General features: G+C 58.0%; 2 protein-coding genes across 2 annotated transcripts; both read right to left on the minus strand.

The window, feature by feature from the left end:
- Positions 1 to 3,460: 3,460 nt before the first annotated feature.
- Positions 3,461 to 6,929, minus strand: SBK2 (SH3 domain binding kinase family member 2). Its single transcript, XM_036096830.2, has 3 exons — positions 6,677 to 6,929; positions 4,823 to 5,025; positions 3,461 to 4,391 (listed from the first exon to the last, which is right to left on the minus strand). Exons 1-3 carry the CDS (start codon positions 6,927 to 6,929, stop codon positions 3,729 to 3,731), a joined length of 1,119 nt encoding a protein of 372 aa, XP_035952723.1. The 3' UTR covers positions 3,461 to 3,728.
- Positions 6,930 to 10,911: 3,982 nt separating this feature from the next.
- Positions 10,912 to 14,695, minus strand: SBK3 (SH3 domain binding kinase family member 3). The gene is made up of 4 exons (XM_036096834.2): positions 14,651 to 14,695; positions 13,968 to 14,118; positions 13,055 to 13,257; positions 10,912 to 11,601 (listed from the first exon to the last, which is right to left on the minus strand). The coding sequence occupies exons 1-4, from the start codon at positions 14,693 to 14,695 to the stop codon at positions 10,912 to 10,914; spliced, it is 1,089 nt and encodes a 362-aa protein (XP_035952727.1).
- Between the last annotated feature and the right edge of the window lie 6,518 nt (positions 14,696 to 21,213).

The raw sequence follows: 21,213 nt of genomic DNA on the forward strand, positions 1-21,213 counted from the left end.
CTGGCCCCCTCCGGCCCCGGGCAGGCTCTTTCCCCGCTGCAAGCAGAGTGCAGGTGGGGTGCAGCTGGGTTGGTTTAACGCTCTGCCCATGTTCTTCTTCGTGATTTTTGATTCTGTGTTTTCTAAGTGAAGCCGATGGGACCGGAGCCGGAGCTCATGCACAGTCACTTCCCTGCTGGGTTCTGGTGGCTGGATGCCCCGTCCCCGGTGAGGGTCGGCCAGGGAGTAGCTCCATGCCCCAGGCCGAGGCCAGGGAGTGGCATCAACAGCAAATGGCAGAGGGGGAGGGGAAGGAAAAACTTTCGTTGAAGCAAGAAACCCCACATTTTCACTTTGCACTGGACACCCACGTGGTCCTGCTTGCAAGCTTGGGGCTTCCCAGCTGGGGGGAGCAGTTCTTCCTTGATGACCACCAGCCCCGGCACACTTTAGAGGTGCTGGGCTGGGGTGACAAGCAAAGACTCTGGAATCAGGCCGGAGCTGGGTTTGAATTCAGGCTCTAACACCTTTAGACTTGTTGGTCTTCGGAAAGTAGGTTCCTCCCCGTTGGGGCCTCAATGGTCTTTTCTGTAAAATGGAGGGAGGGGTAGGGAGTGGGTCCTGTGTTTAAGGTCTTGGTTTTGATTAATTCAGAGCTATTAGAAGGAGGGCAGGGTTTTCTCTTTTCTCTTTGATGGGAATTCAGAGGCCCCGAGAAGGAAAGAAGCTGATCAAGGCATGAGAATCTTGGACATGCTTGTTTTGTGGTTTTTTAGCCTCATTGAGATGAAATCTACATGCCATAAAATTCACCCTTTTCCCGTGTACAATTCAGTGGTTTTTAATATATTCAGAGTTGTGCAACACTCACCGTAATCTAATTTTAGGACGACTCCACCACCATCGCCACCCCCAAGAAGAAAATCTGTGCCCCTTAGCAGCCATTCCCCATCTCCCCCCGCCAGCCCCACCCCCCGGCAGCCAGCAATCTTTCCTCTGTGGATTTGCCTATTCTGGACATTTTCATAATGGGGTCCTGCAATGGCTCATCTTCCAGAGCTGGCCTCTTTCTCTTCCCATGGTGTTTGTGAGGTCCACCCACGACGTGGCATGTGTTAGGGCTTCATTCCTTTCCATGGCTGAGTAGTAGTCCGGAGTCTGGTTGGACCACCTCGTGTTTCTCAGCTCAGCTGCTGATGGACATTTGGGTTGTCTCCACGGTTTGGCTATTGTGAGTAATGTCACTGTGAATATCTGTATGGATGCATGCTTCCGTTACTCATGGGCACAGACCTAGGAGCGGAATTGCCCGGCCACATGGTAATTCTGTGTCTAACGAGCTGATGAACTGCCGGGCAGTCTCCCACAATGGCGGCACCATTGTTTACACTCTCTCTGCGCCGCATGGGGGTTCTAGCCTCTCCACGTCCTCACTAGCACGTGTCAGTGGGTCTGGAGGCTTCTGCGACCTGCCCCCACCTTCTATCCCCATGGTTTACCTGCCCCAACGCCTGTGTCCTCCCAGGGAGGGATGACCACCTCACGACCCCTCATGCACACTCACCTTGCACATTCACACATACACGGATACCAACACGCACCCCCTCACATGCACCCCAGCCCTCCGTGTGGGACCCCTTCGGCCACTGATAGCAGCGGGACACCCTAAGGTTGAAGACCGTGGACCCCGGGCAGGACCCAGTCCGGGTCCGACTCCTGGCTCTGCTCCTGCCCCTGGCCCACGGTGGGAGCTCAGGTGCTACCTTGACCACCCTCGCTGGCCTTGGGGCCCCCACCCGTGAAATGAGGAGGATCCCACCAAGTGAGCAGATTTTTCTGCCAGGGGGGCTGCTCGAGGAGCAAGCTGCTTTGTTAATGTTAAGTATTATGATTAGTATTAAGTCTTACCTAATTAAGTAACTAATACTTAATTAGCACTGCCCCTGCCCCCTTCAGGCCCTGCCTGGGAATTTTTGTCTTCCTGCCCTGCCCTGGGGCCCCCCACTGGGTCATTATCACCTCCCAGTTAATCCTCAGCTGCTGCCACCAATTAACACCCTCTGCAGCTTCCCCTGCCCCTGCCCATCTCCACTCCCCTCTTTCCCAGCTCCACCCTGCCCCAGCCACCTCCAGCTTTTTTGGGACACACTCTTGGCCTGATGGCTTGGGATAGTTCACATTCACAGATAAGATTGCAGGAGGTCCTGGTCATGCTCCCCCCCTTATGTACCTCCCTATCTTGTTCTCTCCAGCGATCCCCTACTCCAGGAAGCTCACCTGGATTGCCCAGGACAGGGGCCAGTGTCCTCTGAATTGAACTAGATTCAAGTGTCTTTGGGGTCACTCCACAGGTGCTGTTAGCAACCCCCCTCCCCAGTCCAGGCAACACCTAGGAGGCCACAGCAGGGGCCCTGGGGGGGGGGTGGTAGGGGCCTGGGAGAGAGTGACACACGATCCAGCTCTGAGTTGTAGCCTTGCTCTGGGCGGGTGGCCAAAGAAGGCGAGGAGAGGAAGACAGAGTGTTTGCAAACAGGGCAGCTGCCAAGAAGGGGCCAGGGTGGCGGGGGAAGAAGGTGTGAAGGAGAGAGGGGCCCAGCTGGTGACTGGCAGTGGCGCCTGGGTGACTTTTCTCCTCCTGCTACACACACGCGCACTCAAGGTCTCGTGGACACGCAAACACGGGCCTGATGTCCACACACACAGAGCCAGGCGCACGCAAGCTTCCGTCCTGTCCCCTCACACACAGGCTCCAACGCTCGGACACACGAAACACAGTCACGTCGCCGTGTCTCCCCCACGCGCCATGACTTGTGCACACCCACGGGCCCAGACGCTCACGGACACACACATCTGCAGAAATTCCTGCCCCAGTCCAGCGGAAGCGCCCGAGCCCGGTCAGCTCTGGTGCTCGGGGCCCCTGCTCACACGCAGGCCCGTGCAGAGACAGGCTCACGCGGTCCCGACACGCACACCGAGGCCAGCCTCGGGCACGCAGCACGGCCACGCCGCGGGACCGTGTTCTGCCACTCTGTCTGCCTGTCCGTCCCTCGCTCCGTCTCTCTGCCTGACAACACGCTGTCCAGTCTTCCCCAAGGGGACAGACCAGCAGCATCATGGAGACCTAAGTGCTGGATGAAGTTGGGTGAGAGAAGAGAGGGCACATTATCGAGAGGGCGACAGCCTGGCGCGTGGGCAGAAGCCACGGGGCCGAGGGAGTGAGTGAGACCCAGCCGGGGGGAGAGACAGGGCCGGAGACGGCGGCACAGAACCAGACGGGGGCATTTATTGAGCAAACATCTTTGGCCAGGACGGCTCCGGCTACGCGGGGCACCTCACAGGACAGGCGGGACCCCCCCAGCAGGACACGCAGAAGAGCCACACTGACCTAAGCAGACAGCTTGCAGGGGATGAGCGTCCCAGAGCGGAGGGAGCGGGGCGGGGGAGGTGGTAGGAACACGGGGCGGGGGGCCTGGCGCCGAGGGCAGGCCTCGCTGAGCAGGGCAGCGGAAGCACCCAGGGCGTGCGGGAGCCGAGGGAAGGAGCCACAAGCCCGCGGGCAAGGGGAGCAAAGGTGCCAGAGCCCTGGGGAAGACGGGGACGGTGGGACAGACCGGTGGCCGTCTCAGCGATGCCCCCCACCCCCGGCCACGGGAGGGACACAGAATGCCCACGTGGGAGGTAAGGAAGGCAGAAAGGGGAAAACGGGCAAGAGAGAAGCCAAAAGCCACCACAAGAAGGCAGAGGTGACCTCAGGATGTGGGGCCCACCTGGTTCCCTTTCTGAGTCTCTGCAGGCAAGGTGGGCTCGGGCTGTCCCCCCTCCTCTCCAACCTGCTCTCCGTCCCCCTCCTCCACCTCTTCAGCTTCCTCCTCCTGCTGCCTCCAGGGACGCCCCAGGTAGCCCCGGACAGAGCTCACCGGGCTCCTCTTCCGGGGGTGAGGGTCCAGGAGCCCCCACAGGAGACTGTCGGCCACAGGCGTCAGGCCGAGCCAGGGCTGAGGACGGTCCTCGGGCTGGCCCGACGCCTGCCAGATGAGGAAGTCCTCGTAGAAGGGGTCGGCCTCGGCCAGGGGTTGGTCCCAGGGGAAGTAGCCGGTGAGAAGGCAGAAGAGCAGGACCCCCAGTGCCCAAGCATCCAGGGCAGGTTGGATGGGCAGGCCCTCGGGGAGGGGCGGGGGGCAGCAGAGCTCGGGGGCCGTGTAAGGGATGGGCGGCCCAGCCAGGCGCAACAGTGTCCCACGGGGCCTCGTGTGGCCGAAGTCGGTCAGCTTGACCCACTGGCAGGCTGGGTCACACACCAGCACGTTCTCGGGCTTGATGTCCCGGTACACCAGGCCACGGGAGTGGATGTGCTCCAGGGCCGAGGCCAGCTGGGCCGCACAGCGCTGGACTGCCCGCCGCGGGAGGCCCACCTGCGGGGGATTGGCGTCAGGGCCTCCTGCCCCTCCCTGGACAGCCGGCGGGGACCTGAGGCCATGCAGCAGCTCCTCAGTCCCAGGGGGGCCCAGGACACTGAAGGACCTCCAACAGACTTGCCACGGGGAGGCCCAGCGTGACCCTGTGAGGCCCAGTGTGACCCCGTGAGGTCCAGTGAGGCCCAGTGTGACCCCGTGAGGCACTGTGAGGCCCAGTGTGACCCCGTGAGGTCCAGTGAGGCCCAGTGTGACCCCGTGAGGCACTGTGAGCCCTGGGGAGGTCTAATGTGACCCCCTAGAGGCCTGGGGTGAGTCCACAGGGGCAGGTGAATCTCACTCGGGCACAGTGTTGGTTCTGTGGTGTCCGTGAACTCCGGAGAGGCCCAGGGAGGGGCCCTCGGGGGCCGGCTCGGGGCGCACCTACCCACCTTGGGCTGGATGAAGGTGATGAGGTCCCCATACAGGACGGGCTCCGTCAGGAAGCTGTAGGAGTCGGCTGACTCGATGCCAATGCCGTAGGCCGTGACTATGGCTGAATGCGTGCCCAGAGAGAGGCCCACGCAGAACTCGTACAGGAAGCCACGGAGAGAAGTGGAGGCCTTTGGGAGTTGCTTCAGCGCCAGGGTGGTGCCTGGGGGCAGTGGGGACAGGTGTGGAGCGAGTGTGAGAGCCGCGCCCCGCCCCCGCCCCACCCCAGCCCTGACTCTCCCACACGCCATCGCCCCCTCCTGCAAACCTGCCTCCCGCCACGCCACCCTAAACTCAGCGTGGCCACGGAAACGCTGTCAGTGGTGATTAATAATAACAACAGTGCAGCATTCGGTGAGTTTCTGCTCTGCTGCGCTGGAGCAGATGGAGGGGGCCCCTTGGGAAACTGAACTCGGAACTTTAAATGCCCTCCTTCCGCAAACCAGTGCCCAAAAGCCACAGTGGATGCAGCAAAGATGCCCTGCCCGGGAGACTCCGTCCCGCTGAGGAGGAGTCATTACGCCTAGTGACCTGGAGGGTAAGTCCCCTGGAGGCGGGAACTCTGGCTTCTTCCCCTGCATAGTCACCCGCCGCCAGGACCCCAACTCCCCCCCCAGGAGCCCGTGAGTGATGGAGGAAGGCCGCCTCCTCGCCTCACACGCTGACCATGCTCCTTCCGTTCCCCAGCTGGATGCTGCAGCGCCCTTCCCAAGCATCTGGGAAGCCCTGGACTCCCGCCATGACCGCACAGGCCGCCGTCTGTTTTGATGGCGTCCGTCCGTCTGTGCCGTGAGCGCTCGGCCCCAGCACCTCCCGGCCCAGGCGCCGGGCATCCAGAAGGTGGAAAGAAGCACGGCCCCTGTGCCCCCGTTATGGCTTGTGCCTCCAGTTTGGTCATGACCCCCACCTGGACCTCTTGCTCTTTGCATCTGTCTCTGACGTGGGCTGAACTGTGCACCCTCCCGCCCCGAACCCCGAGGTGGAAGTCCCCACTCCGGTTTCACAGAATAGAACTGTTATCTGGGGACAGAGTCTTGAAAGAGGTAAAGTGCGGTCACGAGGGTGGGCCCTAGCCCACTGTGACTGGTGTCCTTAGAGAAGGAGGAAATGGTCACAGACACGCAGGTATGGACACACGGGGGGAGCCCCGCCCACACCCGGGGGCGGGGGACTTGGGCCTCCAGAGGCGTGAGAAAACGAACCCCCAGTCTGTGGTGCTTTGTTGTGGCTGCCCCAGCTGCTCGCACCCTCTCTCCCTGCGCAGGCCGGAGCTCCTCCGCGAAGGCAGGCCTCAGGGGTTCAGCTCTGGGGTCCAAGCACCAAGCACAGAGGACAGGGCCGAGCCCCCCAGGTGGCCTTGCTAGGCGTGTCCCCGGATTGACACTGACTCTGAGTTCCATCCACACTGTGCCGGTCTCAGGGGACGGACAGAGGATGTGTGCACGCCTGGCAGGAAAGTGCCAGACTCGGGGTGGGGGGACCCACTGTGCTCTGGTCTTGCGGAGGGTCCGGCACACGGTGTGGCTCCAAATCATCCCCGTGGTGACCGCTAAGCCAGCCACAGGGGAGGACTCTGTCTGCCCCCCTTTCTCACCAGCAAGAGCCATCGACCTATGCTCACAGAATCACCCACATTTTCGAAGGAGGAGGCTGAGGCTCAGAGAGGGTAGGGGAGGCTCCAAGAACACACAGCCTGGAAGGGGCAGAGGCAGCACTTGATTCCTGTTTACAGACTCCCCGGCCTTGACTGGCATCTGTCTTGGCCCATTCCACCAGCCCCTGACCCTCCTGCATCTGTCTCCGGGCCCTGGTACCTTTCTGACGATGGGTGACCAGCAGGACCCGGCCGAAGCGGCCCTGGCCCAGGGGACGCACTTGCTGGTAAAGCTCATCCACCTCGGCTTGGACCAGGGTCTGGGCACTTAGCGCCATCATGTCCTCTAGCTCCAGGGCTGCCTCCTGGCCCTGCCGGAGCTCCTCTGCCGTGAGGCCCCCTAGGTCCTCCTCAGCTACGTTTTCAGCAGCCCCCGCCTCCTCCTGTTCCTCATCTGACTGTTTGCCAGGCATCTCTGCAGGACGGAGCAGAGACAGTGACCCAGGGCCCAGGTTGTGCTAGACCCGGGTCTGAGGGAGGACGGGCTGGGGGCCTGGACCCCTGGGTCTGAGGGAGGAGGGGCTGGGGGCCTGGACTCCTGGGTCTGAGGGAGGACGGGCTGGGGGCTCATTGGCACTTTCCATTGTGACTCAGTCTCCCTCTTCGTTATGGCATCTGAGGAGTGGGGAGACCAGTTGCTGGTTGGGGTGAGGTCAAGCCTAAGGTCACAGATGTCTCTTGCCCCCACCCCCACATCCTGGCGCCACCCAATGGCCCAAGGGTGAAAGATGAACCAGATAACTCGAGACACCCCCCACCTTGTTTCCAAAGCAAACAGACTTGGGCCCTGGGGGTGGATGAGTAGCCTCTTTCTCCTAAGAGCAAACAGGTGCTCTCGGCCTCCAGGGGCTGGTGAGGGCGGCTGCGCACACCAGGGCCTTGGGGGACGCCTGGGACCTGGATGGGAACAAGCACTGGGAAGGTCAAGTCCTTGAGACGCCTGGGGTCCAACTCCTACAGCCTCAGCCCCTCCTCCCTCAGACCCAGGAGTCCAGGCCCCCAGCCTCCTCCTCCCTCAGACCCAGGAGTCCAGCCCCCAGCCCCTCCTCCCCCAGACCCAGGAGTCCAGGCCCCCAGCCGTTCCTCCCTCAGACCCAGGAGTCCAGACCCCAGTCCCTCCTCCCTCAGACCCAGGAGTCCAGGCCCCCAGCCCCTCCTCCCTCAGACCCAGGAGTCCAGCCCCCAGCCCCTCCTCCCCCAGACCCAGGAGTCCAGACCCCCAGCTGTTCCTCCCTCAGACCCAGGAGTCCAGGCCCCCAGCCCCTCCTCCCCCAGACCCAGGAGTCCAGGCCCCCAGCCCCTCCTCCCTCAGACCCAGGAGTCCGGGCCCCCAGCCCCTCCTCCCTCAGACCAGGAGTCTGGACTGCCAGCCCACCCCTCTCCTGGAACCTTATACAACTCACACATCTTATGACTCCCAGACTCTGCTTCCCTAACACTCAACCACTCTACAGCCTCAAAGTTCAGCCCCTGACCCTCTGAGGGACCCAGGACTTCGGCCGGCCGTTCGGCTTCACTATCAGGTGCTGCCCACCTCAGGCTGTTTAACCCTTGCCTCCTCCTGACCTGGGCGCCGACCTCCAAACCTCACCTTCTCCAAAGCTTGCTTGACCCTTCGCTGCCTGCTGTGCTCAGTGCCCAGCACTAGATCCCATGCCAGCAGAGGCTTGCCCAGGAGCAGACACCGCCCCCACCTAGGGGGTCGTAAGCCCCGCCCCTGGACCCGCCCCTTCTACCCCACTAGGGCCAGAGCGACATCGTGCGTTGACTCCTAGAACTGCCCGCCGCCAGAAATCTGTCCCAGACCCAGGCCCCAGAGCCCCCTCCACTCTCAAACCCAGGAGTCTAGGCCCCCCAGCCCCTCCTCCCTCAGACCCAGAAGCCCAGGGCCCCAGCCCCCTCCTCCCTCAGACCCGGGAGTCCAGGCCCCCAGCCCCCTCCTCCCTCAGACCTGGGAGTCCAGGCCCCCCAGATCCTCCTCCCTCAGACCCAGGAGTCCAGGCCCCAGCCCCTCCTCCCTCAGACCCAGGAGTCCAGGCCCCCAGCCCCTCCTCCCTCAGACCCAGGAGTCCAGGCCCGCAGCCCTTCCTCCCTCAGACCCAGGAGTCCAGGCCCCCCGCCCCCTCCTCCCTCAGACCCGGGAGTCCAGGCCCCCCAGATCCTCCTCCCTCAGACCCAGGAGTCCAGGCCCCCAGCCCCCTCCTCCCTCAGACCCAGGAGTCCAGGCCCCCAGCCCCTCCTCCCTCAGACCCAGGAGTCCAGGCCGCCAGCCCCCTCCTCCCTCAGACCCAGGAGTCCAGGCCCCCCGCCCCCTCCTCCCTCAGACCCGGGAGTCCAGGCCCCCCAGATCCTCCTCCCTCAGACCCAGGAGCCCAGGCCCCCAGCCCCTCCTCCTTCAGACCCAGGAGCCCAGCCCCCAGCCCCTCCTCCCTCTGACCCAGGAGTCCGGGCCCCCAGCCCCCTCCTCCCTCAGACCCAAGAGTCCAGGCCCCCAGCCCCTCCTCCCTCAGACCCAGGAGCCCAGGCCCCCAGCCCCTCCTCTCTCAGACCCGGGAGTCCAGGCCCCCAGCCCCCTCCTCCCTCAGACCCAAGAGTCCAGGCCCCCAGCCCGTCCTCCCTCAGACCCAGGAGCCCAGCCCCCAGCCCCTCCTCCCTCTGACCCAGGAGTCCGGGCCCCTGTGGAGGATGAAATCATTTTTCTAGCTTGGCCCTGCCTTGACCCCACCCAGCTGCCCCATCAATGCCCCACTGACAGGTCAGACACAAGTGTTTGGTGAGGGGTGTCCAGGGGATGGGACACTGGGGTCCTGTTTGGGGAAAGGATGAGACAACCAGATTCCAGAACGATGCAGTGAGAGATGATCTCAGACTTGGGGCTGAGGGGAAGCAGGTGGTGGAGCCCCTGGGAGGAGCGGGGAGGGGAAGTCCTCGTTCTGAGTCTGCAGACTTCAACTTTGGTGGGGGGGCTAGGCAGGAACTTCTGGGCCTGATGGAGGAAGGGCTGGGGGCGTGGGATGCCACATCCCCTCCTCCGGTTTGCAGCAAGATGACCACTGTGAACTCCCTTAATTTTTTTAAACCTTTTATTTCGGAACAGTTTTAGATTTCCAGAACAGCTGTAAGCCTTGTGCCGAGAGCTGCCGGGCGTCCCCAGCTCCCCACCAGGTTGGTATCTCACGCAGCCAGCAGCCAAGGACACATTTGTCCAAGAAATCATCCGTCCGGGTGCGAGGCCCTGCCTATCTCAGCAGCGCTTCCGCCAACAACCTCGTGCTGTCCCCGGGGTCCGGCCCAGGACACCCCACTGCGCTTCATGAACCCACTCTTTTGAGTCTAGAAAGCACGCCGGACAGATTCCCCGGGAGGGGGGAGCAGTTCCCCGTTCCGGAGCCTGAGCTGGGTACCGGGACACGTCCGACGCTCGTGCTCGCGCCCCTGCCCTGCAGGCGGGAAGCATCAGGCACCGGGCGCGCGCCGGAGAGGCGTGGGGCGCACGGGCCGGCCCAGGTGAAGGCAAGCTCACCCCAGCCAGCCTCAGCTGTCAGCACGGAGCCCGAGGCCCACAGAGCTGGGACAGTCACACAGCGCCGTGCTCCGGGCCGGTAGGGAGCTGGCACAGGGGGGAGCAGAACTGAAAGGATGTCCTAACGAGAAAAACCACGTCCGTCCCGGGCAGCCCAAACAGGTGAGGCTGAAAAAGACGGGAGACATAGATCGCCCGGATGTAGGTTCCCGATGAGACTGGAGAGAGCTTGGAGGCACCGAGCTGTGAGGAAGGTGTTCTCAGGGGAGGACTCAGGGTGTGCGGAGGGCCCGCGGCAGGAAAGTGCGTGTGTGCGTGTGTGTGTGTGTGTGCAAGGATTGAGGTTCAGACAGGATGAGTGACTTCTCCAGTGTCACCCGGAGCCCAGGGCAATGGAAGACGTAGGGGGTGAGGTTTCCATGGTGTTGGATCCTGAAAGCTCAGATGTGGTACCATGGATGGTGAGAGTCAACCAGGTCTCCGTGGGGGTGAGCGGCCCCGTCAGAATCCATGAGAGGCACTCAGCATGTCCCCACACTGTGGAAATATGTCTATAGGGAAGCGGTGCCTTCCTCCGAGAAGACCCATTCAGGACAGAAGGAAGAGGGAGGGTCCTTGAGAGAGGAGGGGGCTGGGGGCCTGGACTCCCAGTCTGAGGGAGGAGGGGCTGGGTGTTGGACTCCCAGGTCCTCAGTTGAGAGGGGAATTGTGCAGCCCAGTCCAGCGCTCAGCAGGGAGAGATGCAGTGTGTTCCGTCGCTGTCCTCCCGGGAGCAGCTGTCTCCATCCAGGTGGCCAGGGCCGGGGGGGGGGGGGGGGTGCTGGGGGAGGGGCCTTTGGCCCAGGCTCTGACCACCTGTCTCAGTCACCTGGTCAGGGAGCTCCCCCATCTGTCCCCATCCTCTTGCCATCTTTGTCATCCTCCTCTTCTTCGTCCGTCCACTCCTCCAGGCTAGCTCCTCGCTCTTCCTCCTCCTCCCCATCTTCACTAGACATGCCCCCCAAGCCCCCAGGTCCCTCTCTGTTCCTCTCTAACCCCCAGTCATCCCCCAAGAAGTCCAGGACAACCAGTGGGGGGCTCCTAGTGTCGGGATCCAGGTCTAGGAGCCCCTGGAGCAATGCCAGGGCTGGGGGTGCAAACTGGTCCCAGGGTGGGGGTGGCTGTGGGGGTTGGGGCCTGGTGGTCATCCAGCCAGCAAAGGCCTCAAACTCAGGGTCAGGGGCTAGTGCCACGTCCCAAGGGAAGCAGGCAGTGGCAATGCAGAAGAGAAGCACCCCCAGGCCCCAGGAGTCCATTGCTGGCCGCAGGGGCAGGCTGTCTGGTGGCAGCAGAAGGCAGAGCTCGGGGGGGGCCGAGGGCAGTGGCCCCGGTGGGGCAGGGGTTGGACTGCCCTCGGGCCGGGTCAGCCCCAAGTCACCTAAGGCCACGCGGCTGCAGACGGGGTCAAAGACCAGCACGTTGTCTGGTTTGACATCTGCATGGACCAGCCCCCGGCCATGGAGGAAGTCCAGGGCTCCAGCCAGCTGGGCCATCACCCGCTTCACCAGCAGCTCCGGGAGGCCCTGGGGTCAAGGAGAGATGAAGGTCAGGGTGCCTTGGCTCCTTCTTTATTTGGTTTCTTGGAGTTCAAGAATTCAGAACCTCAGACCAGTGTCTACCTGTAGTGTCCCCCAGCACCTTCTTCAGATTATCCTCAGCCACACCGGGCTACAACCTCTGTGGTCCAGCCCCCGGTATGTCGTCACTGGAACCCCAGACCGAACCAGAAGCTCTTTGCACTTCCACCAAGCTTTCTCCTAACCCTAACACTCAAACTCCTCCTTATATTTCTTATCTCCTCTAGCCTGACTACCCAGATCTCCAGTGGGACCCCAAATCTCATACTGAATCCTAGTCTTAGTTCCTACTAATTTAGATGGTGTTTCTAATTCAGACACCATTCTGAAGTCATTTTTCTTCATCACTGGATTGGTAAATCTGTCCATCCATCTAGCCAGGCAGCTAGCCAGCAATCCATCTGTCAAACCACTCATCCATTCGACGGTCTACACAGCAGGGTTTCTGCTTAACTTCCATTCCACCAGTCAGTCAGCAATCCAATAATGTATTCAATTACTTAATATCCAAAATCCATCCATTCATTCTTCCTTGCTTCCTTCCATTTATCTACCATCCATTTATCCATCCATCTATCCACCCACCAATCAATCCATCCATCTTTTTGTCCATCCGCCATCCACCCATCTTTCTATCCATCCATCCATCTATCCACCCACCCATCAATCCATCTTTTCATTCATCCACCATCCACCCATCTTTCCATCTATCCACCCATCCACCCATCTTTCCGTCCATCTATCCATCCACCAACCCATCAATCCACCCATCTTTTCATCCATCCACCCGTCTTTCCATCCATCCGTCCATCTCTCTACCCATTCATCTGTCTCCCTCTCTTCTTTCTTTCCTTCTGCTTATCTCCAACCCTATCTCAAATCCAAAATCTATTCCTAAAGATGGCTCCACCCTAATCTTCAAACTCATGTACCCCCAGAATCTCATGGATTCAGTCCTGACCTGGTCTCCTCACCAGAGAGAACCTCATTACAACTGATCTCCAACTCATTCTGTATACACATCCTCAACCATCCCTGTCTCACTCTGAGACCCCATCCATGCTTTTCTCACCCATTACCAGTCTATTATCAACCCACCCAACTCCACCCACTCCCACACTCCCAATCCCAGTGCTAACTAAAATCCCACCCCAATCTCATTCCCAACCCAACCGCATCCCCTTGCCCATGCAAACTCGTGCTGGAATGGCTGGGTGGATTAGGTTAGGGTTAGGCGTGGGATTGCACCGAGAATTAGAAATAAGGAGGGTGTCTGGGGGATTAGGGCAGAGCTAGGTTGAGCACTGATCTGGGTGTCAGGATTGGAGATAGAAATGGGTTAGGGACAGAGTTATACATGGGATAAGCAGTTCTGACCTTTTTTCCCCACCCGCCTCACCCGTTCCTTCAGCATCCCGCTGAGGTCCCCATAAGGCGCATACTCCTGGGTGAAGGCAAAGTGTCGGGGGGTTTGCAGGGGTCCTGCCAGGGTCTGGAGTAAGCCTGGGTGTGATGAGACGCAGCGGCCCACACAGAACTCTCTCAGGAAGGTGGTTCTCAGGACCGAGTCCCGACGAAGAAGCTTCAGAGCCACAGCAGGACCTGCCAGGGAGAGGGGTGCAGAAGGGAGCTCAGGGAGCTCTGATCTTGCTGTGGGGCCTTAGGCAAACTGCTTAACCTCTCTGAACCATGGATGTTTCATGTGTAAAACAAGAGTGGCAGGGCATAGCATCTGACCTCTCTCTGCTTCCAGTTTGTCTTTGCATGCAGTAGGGGTTGACAGTGACCTTCCCTGAGGACTCCCTATTCTGCTGTGTGGCCTTGCACGACTGCTTTACCCTCTCTGAGCCTCAGTTTTCTCTCTTTTTTTTTATTAAGATTTTATTTATTTATTAGAGAGAGAGAAGGAGAGACAGTGAGAGAGTACAGGAAGGGAGGAGAGGGAGAAGCAGGCTCCCCACTGAGCAGGGAGCCCGATGTGGGGCTCGATCCCAGGACCCTGGGATCATGACCTGAGCCGAAGGCAGACGCTTAACCGACTGAGCCACCCAGGCACCCGAGCCTCAGTTTTCTCTTGAATCAAGTAGGGGACATGGTGACTGGGGCTCCAATCCAAATTACACTCCTGCCTTGCTGTGTGACCTCAGGCAAGTTCCCCTTCTTTGGGTTAGCTCTGTTTATTGGAAGATCGAAGAGCTCTTAACTTTCTGAGAGCCCCCATCAAGGGTTCCCATCATCTCCTGGGGTGCTCCTTGTCTCAGTGGCTTCTGAGAACCCTATTCTGGAGTGTGCCCTTCGATGGCCAAACTCACCTCCTTGGCGAGGCCGGGCAAGGAGTACACGGCCATAGGAGCCCGAGCCGAGCTCTCGGATGAGGCGGTACAGGACACGCAGATTCCTCACTGGGGTCACCCTGGTGGCTGTCAGCTCCACGAGCCGTTGGAGGGCGGTAGCTGTGTCCTCCTGTCAGAGAGGAGCAGAGGTGGGGAAGGAGTGAGTCTGGGGCCCACTGAGAGCAGTGGGGGAAACTGGAGGTCCAGCCCAGGGCTGAGGTGGGGTGCCAGGGTGATGGGGTCATTGTCCCCAGGGAGGAGGATGAGTCACAATGACTCACCGGCCTTGGGCCACCTGTTCTTTTGTCCTGGCAGGGTTAGGGGTGATTGTCTCAGAGACCCTGCCCACCACCATCATTGGGAACCACCAGAAGCCCCCAGCCCTGGCTGGGACTGCATCCTCAGCTTACACAACCCCCACTGCACCCATCTCTCTCTCCATCCTCCCCCTGTGCTTTCCGTTTTTTGTTTCTGAGTCTATTGCCCTGGCGGCCTCGGTCTTGCTTTGTGTCCTCAGGTTTGTGTTATTCTGGGTCTCTGCTGTTTCTCTGTTTCCCTGTCTCTTCCATCTCTCTGTGTGTTTGTCCACTGTCCCTCTTCGTGTCTGTCTCTGACTCTGTTTTTCTGCATCTCTCTCTCTCTCCCTGTCTCCCGTCTCTCACCTCTGGGTCCCCATCCTCATGGTTCTCGGGCTCCCTGAGCTCCATGTCGGAGTCCCCTGGCGTCAGCTGGACCTTGTGTGAGCAAGCACGCCTTGCCTGGGTCACCCGCGTCCCACCGCACCCCACAGGTCCTTGCCCTACAGAGCCACGCTCTAGAGTCCGTCTGAAAGGGTCTGCCTCGGTCTCCCTCTGCCTGTCTGAGTCGGAGGATTTCTCTGCCGTCCTCTGCCGGACTCCTGCCTCCTTGTCAGCCCGGGTCTCTGTGTGTGTCCGTCTGTACTATCCTGCTGATTCTCTGCTCCGTCTCACACCTCCCTCCCCTCTCTGACCTCACAGTATCTTTGCTTCTGTGTGATTATCTGTCTCCCAGTCTCTCTCTCCCCACCAGCCTCCCTGTCCCAGCTCTCGGATCTCCAGGTGGGTCTCCCTATCCTGTCTCTCGTCCCCACACTCTCCCCACTGTTGTCACCACTGTCTGTCATTCAGGATATCCCACACTTTCACTCTTTCTCTGTTCTCCCACTCGGCCATGCTCTGGCCTGCTCTCCCCAGTGTCTCTCTGTCTCCCTCCTCCCGTCTTTGTTCCTGACTCTCTCTCAGAGCCTTTGTCCCTCCCTTTCTCTGGGCCTGGGACAGGGGTGTGTGTGACAGCTCAGAGACATCCTGTCCCCCCACACCCCTCCCTCACCCCCTCTGACCCGCTGCCCCCCTCCCTCCCCCTTCCAAACTTAGACCAGCTTGGACTCTGGGCTCTGGTCCCAGGACAGAGGGGACAAAACATATTGTGAACCCCCAAGGGCCAGGCCTGACGGCAGTGAGAAAAGAGGAAACAGGGCCCCTTCACATACCTTACTTGGGATGGGTGACCCAGAGCTCCATGCTTTCTGCCTTCCTCCATGGGATGGGAGTCTGGCCTCTAGGAACCAGGGAAACTGTTCCCAAAGCCCTGTTCTTTAATACCAAGTCCCCACCCCCAGCCCCCTCCTCCCTCAGACCCAGGAGTCCAGGCCCCCAGACCCTCCTCTCTCAGACCCAGGAGTCCAGCCCCCCAGCCCCTCCTCCCTCAGACCCAGGAGTCCAGCTCCCCCAGCCCCCTCCTCCCTCAGACCCAGGAGTCCAGACCCCCAGCCCCTCCTCCCTCAGAACCAGGAGTCCAGACCCCAGTCCCTCCTCCCTCAGACCCAGGAGTCCAGGACCCTATCCCCCTCCTCCCTCAGACCCAGGAGTCCAGGACCCTATCCCCCTCCTCCCTCAGACCCAGGAGTCCAGGACCCTATCCCCCTCCTCCCTCAGACCCAGGAGTCCAGGACCCTATCCCCCTCCTCCCTCAGACCCAGGAGTCCAGGCCCCCAGCCCCTCCTCCCTCAGACTCAGGAGTTCAGCCCCACAGCCCCTCGTCCCTCAGACCCAGGAGCCCAGACCCCCCCAACCCCCTCCTCCCTCAGACCCAGGAGTCCAGGCCCCCAGCCCCTCCTCCCTCAGACCCAGGAGTCCAGGCCCCCAGCCCCTCCTCCCTCAGACTCAGGAGTCCAGCCCCACAGCCCCTCCTCCCTCAGACCCAGGAGCTCTAATAGCCAAGAGAAGCACTGGGGGAAGGGGCTTCTTTCATGTTCTCAGCACTTGCCCTGAGCCTGGTTCTGGGCAGGGGCTGGGGTAGGGCTTTACCCTGGATCCTCGCAGCCATCCAGAAAGGGTGGAGATTTATCCCCAGTTTACAGAGCAGGAAACTGAGGTTGTGAGCTGGGACTGTCTTACACAAGGTCAGAGTGGGAGGAGGTGTCTGGTGGGACCCGAGCCAGGTCGGAGTGACTCACAGCCCTGAGTTCTGCCCAGCTTGGTTTTACTACTACTACAACACGCTATTAATAAAGTCACAACCACGACGCTACTCAGACTCTGGAAGGATCCCCAGGAAACTGGCTGCGAAGTTACCCCTGGGAACCCAGGCCGGGGGTGGGGCAGGTGGCAGAGAACTTCCTTTGCTCTTTGCTTTTCGGGGGGTTTGATGGTGAAAAGCTCTGCAAACATGCACAAAAGTCAAAAGGACCCCACAGTGACCACCCTCCAGGGCACTGACCAGACGTCACGGGTTGACTTTTTCCAATACTCGCTGTATCTCTGTTTTCTGTGGGGGAATGAAGTATTTCAAAGTAAATTACAGTCTACCGAAATCTTTCTGGGTGAAATGGTATGCTGCCTGGTGCCTGCTTCCAAATACTCCAGCAGGAGAAAAATCCAAGAATGTGTGTGGGGTGGGGGGTGGGGGGGTGCGGGGACAGGAGTGGCACTCACCTCGCAAAATGTGAGTGAGGGGATTCCTTTTACTCTTTATTTTTGGCTATGCTGGGCATTTTTCCTCATAAAAAGCTAAATGTTGTCAAATACACGACAGACGGCACGAGAAATTATTGCTACCCTGGGGTCTACATCTCTCTGAAAGGAAGGATCATTTCCAGCTCAACTGCAATGCTATTATCAATTGCATCTAGCGACATTAACAGTAATTCCGGAAAACCAGCTGATACCCAGTCCTGTTCTGTGCACCCCAATTTGTCCAAATAAACCCTCTGTTGCTGCTGTAGTTGGATCGGTGATCGATGTCAACACACAGCTTCGGGGGAACTTCTCATTGTTGTGCCTTTTGTACTCTTTGATTTGTTGTTGTTGTTGTTGTTGTTGTTGCCCCGCATGTGTTACCTATTCAAAAACCAGGACTACGATGAAGAAATGCAATGATGACTATTTATTCAATGCTTCTCAGATGCCAGATGCCAGGCCTTGGCTTTTTTTAATTAAGGTGGAATCCTCCCTATAAGCCCTGGACGAGTAGAATGATGGTTTCCAATTTACTGATGGGGAAACTGAGGCATGGAGCAGCAGAGGCATTGGCCAACAGACAATGAGAGGCAAAGACAGAGGGTCTGGGGCCTCCAGGCTGCTCTCTGTCCCCTGCCCAGGCAGCTTGAGGGAGGCAGACCCCTGGTGTGTGACTAGAGCTGAATTCTTCCACTGGGGAAGGATGTGTGCGTGCAAGGGGCCTGGAGGGACTGCAGAACAGCTGCTACTCTGGAGCCAGAAGGTCAGGCTGCAGAGCCACCTGGGTATGCTGGGCAGGGGGGGCGGGGAACGCTGCAGGCCTCTGGCCCTCCCTGGCCCCCTGAGAGGCTCACTGATGATCCAGGGAGCTTTGCACCTCCCCATTTAGCAACGCCACCCCACGGGGTCACCCGGAGTGACCTGAAGAGGGCAGGTGTGGGCAGGCAGGGCAGGCTCCAGCCCTGGCCCCAGGGTGCACACATCCCTCATCTAAGTTGGCCTCTAGGCCTCACGCCCATCCCCTCCTGCGTCTCCTGTCCACCCGTCCCCATGGGCTCTTGCAGTGACTATCCTAGTTCAGGCCCTCCTGGCCCAGGGTGTGCTCTCCCTCAAGTGTCCAACTGCCCCCATACCTCAGTTTCCTCCTTATGAGATGGGAGTAACTGCAGGTTCTACCCAGAGCATTATAATATGTTATATATTGTATATAATATAATAATAAATGTAATATACATTACCTTGTATATAATTATATATAATATATACCATCTTATATATAGTAGAGTATATATATTATATGTTATATATTTTTTAAATTATTTTTTTAAGATTTTTAAATTTATTTGTGAGAGAGAGCATGAGCAGGGGGAGCATCAGAGGGAGAGGGAGAAGCAGGCTCCCCACTGAGCAGGGAGCCCGATGCGGGGCTTGATCCCAGGACCCTGGGATCATGACCTGAGGCGAAGACAGATGCTTAACTGACTGAGCCACCCAGGCGCCCCTGTTATATACATATTTTAAAGGTTTTATTTTTAAGTAATCTCTACACCGAATATGGGGCTTGAACTCATGACCCCAAGATCAAGAGCCGCACGCTCCACCAACCAGCCCGCTGGGCACCCCTATTATTTATATATTTTATATTTTTTCCAAATAACTTTAATGAATAAAATATATATGGAAAGATCACAGAAAAAATTGAGTTAGACTTCAAAGACTGTGCACTTGACAACCCACTTGCCCTCGCACCCCCAAAAAAAGATCAATAGAGAAAGAAAAAAAGGGGTAACCTTAAGTTGATTTGCCTAAAAAGAATAAGATGATAAACTAGTAAATCAAAATCTTGGCCTTTGGGGCACCTGGGTGCTCAGTCGGTTGAGCGTCTGCCTTTGGCTCAGGTCATGATCCCAGGGTCCTGGGATCGAGTCCTGCATCGGGCTCTCTGCTCAGCAGGGAGTCTGCTTCTTCATAGCCACACAAAATCTTGCTATGGTTCCTCATGCAATGGAATGTTTTAGCTGACACGCCAAAAATATCCCAAATGATATAATGAGCACCTACATGTCCACCACTGTCCAGCTGGAGAAAGGGAATGTTGCTACGGCAATTGGAACCTGCAGGGTACTTACCACACTCCAAATCTTTCCCCTCCCTCCCTGAAGTAACCACTGTCACTAAGGAGGTATCTGTTATTCATTAAAAAAAATGTATTTGCTACATATGTATAAGCCATGGCTGCTGTAGAGGATCACCATGCGTGCGGTTAAATGTTGTATAAATAGTATGTGAGCCTCTGCAGCTGGCTTTTGTCCTCACAAGCTCCACCCTGTGTTTGTGAGCTTCATCTGTGCCGTTCCATGGAGTTCAGGTTCGTCCCTTTGCAGAGATGTTGCGTATTCTAGCCTATGAACCTGCCCTGTTCTATGGGTCCATTCTTCTGATGACCGACACTTTGTTTCTCCCATCTTGCGCTCTTACAAGCAGGGATGCAAAGAATATTCTTACACGGACTGCCCTGGGCAAAGGGGCTCACTCTGGTGCTGCCATACGCTCTCCAAGGGGCTTCTATCTGGCATTGACCTTTTGTGGTCATTTTTTGAGTTCGTAGGCTCCTCTGAGAATCTGAAGAAAGCCACAGAGACTTGAGCTAATACAGAAACCACCAGCCACGTGTGGTTCTTAAGCACTTGAAACTGGCTGGTCCAAATTAAGAACTCCCGTGAGTGTAAAACAGACCACGGGTTTCAAAGACTTAGCATGAAAAAGAGAACATAAACTGTCTCACTGATGATTTTTATACTAATTACATGATGCCATGATAATGTCTTGGATATAGAGCCAATTCATTATTCATGGATTTCGTATTTGCAAATGCGCCTACCCACGAAAAGTTTCCCGTAGTCCTCAAATCAACATCATGGCACTCTGGTGGGCATGCGCGGTGGCTGCACACGGGGACCCTCTGCCTCGTTCCACCTGTCACCCCGTACACAAGCATCCTTCTGGCAGCCTGGCTAGTGCCGCATTTTTCGCAATATTGTGTTTTTTTGTTGGTGACTTTGTGGTTGAAAGTGGCCCCCGAGCGCAAGAAGGTGTGATGTGTCTTACGGAGAAATATCTGTGTTAGGTAAGCTTCCTTCGAGCACGAGTTACGGAGCCGTGGGCCGTGAGTTCAGTGTGAGCGAGTCAACAGTATATATATTAAGTAAGGTGTCTTTAAACAGAACACACGTGAAACAAGGTTATGGATTGACCGGCAGTGGTGGACATGTAGGTGCTCGTGAGAATCCTGTGACAAAGGCTCATAGGAACCCAAGCCCGTCCTTCCCCCAGGGACTGTGGTTCCATATTCATTGATTCAGCATTCACTGTAACTTTATAGACCATAACCACCATAAATAAGGAGAATCAAGTGTACTGAGCGACTGGAATAAGGAAGATACACTGCATTGAACCAAATAAAGCATCAAAATTATTTTCACCTAGTTCCTTTTTTACTTTTGGAAAAATGGAAACACGATTTGGCAGACAGCATCCAGGGGGACCGACCCTGCTGGATCTCTCTAGAAGTCTAGAGACCACGGGTTAAGAATGACCGCCTCGCTCATGTCCACTGGGCTGCAGGTCAAGGTCCCTCACATATGTGGACCATAACCCCACCTTACTCCTGGCCTCCGGTGTCTCTCCGTAGAGTGTCCCACCCACCACCCCAAAAGCATCTAACACTCAGAGACAACACGTGCCCGTCCCTCTCCTCAATAGCCTCCCATGGCTCCCTATTACCCCTGGGATAGAGTCCAAGCTCCCCAGCCTGGCCTCTGAGCCCTTCTGGAGCTGATGCTCTTTCCGTCTTATCTGCCGCCCCGCCCTATCTCACCCGACAGCCCAGCCACACGGAAGGACTCACAGTTCCCGGGAGCACACTGGATTCTCTCTCCCTCTCCTCAGGAAATGTGTGTGGGACGAGACTGACGGATGGCCGGAGTGCATTTGTAATGGCTTTGTAAATCCCGCATGATTAACGATAATTATAGCTAGCATTTACTGAACTCTGTGTATTACCAGCCCCTGTGCTAATCCTCACAGCAGCTGGGAAAGGTAGGTCCTATTATTAGCTCCGTTTTATAGTTGAAGGAAGGGAGACTCGCAGAGATTAAATCTCTTGCTCTGTGTCCCACTAGGGGTCAACGGCACAGTAGGACATTTCACACCCCCTCCCCCAGCCTCTCCGGTGTGGGTAGACGTCT

Source organism: Halichoerus grypus, chromosome 15 (genome assembly GCF_964656455.1).
Source record: "Halichoerus grypus chromosome 15, mHalGry1.hap1.1, whole genome shotgun sequence".
NCBI lineage: Eukaryota > Metazoa > Chordata > Mammalia > Carnivora > Phocidae > Halichoerus > Halichoerus grypus.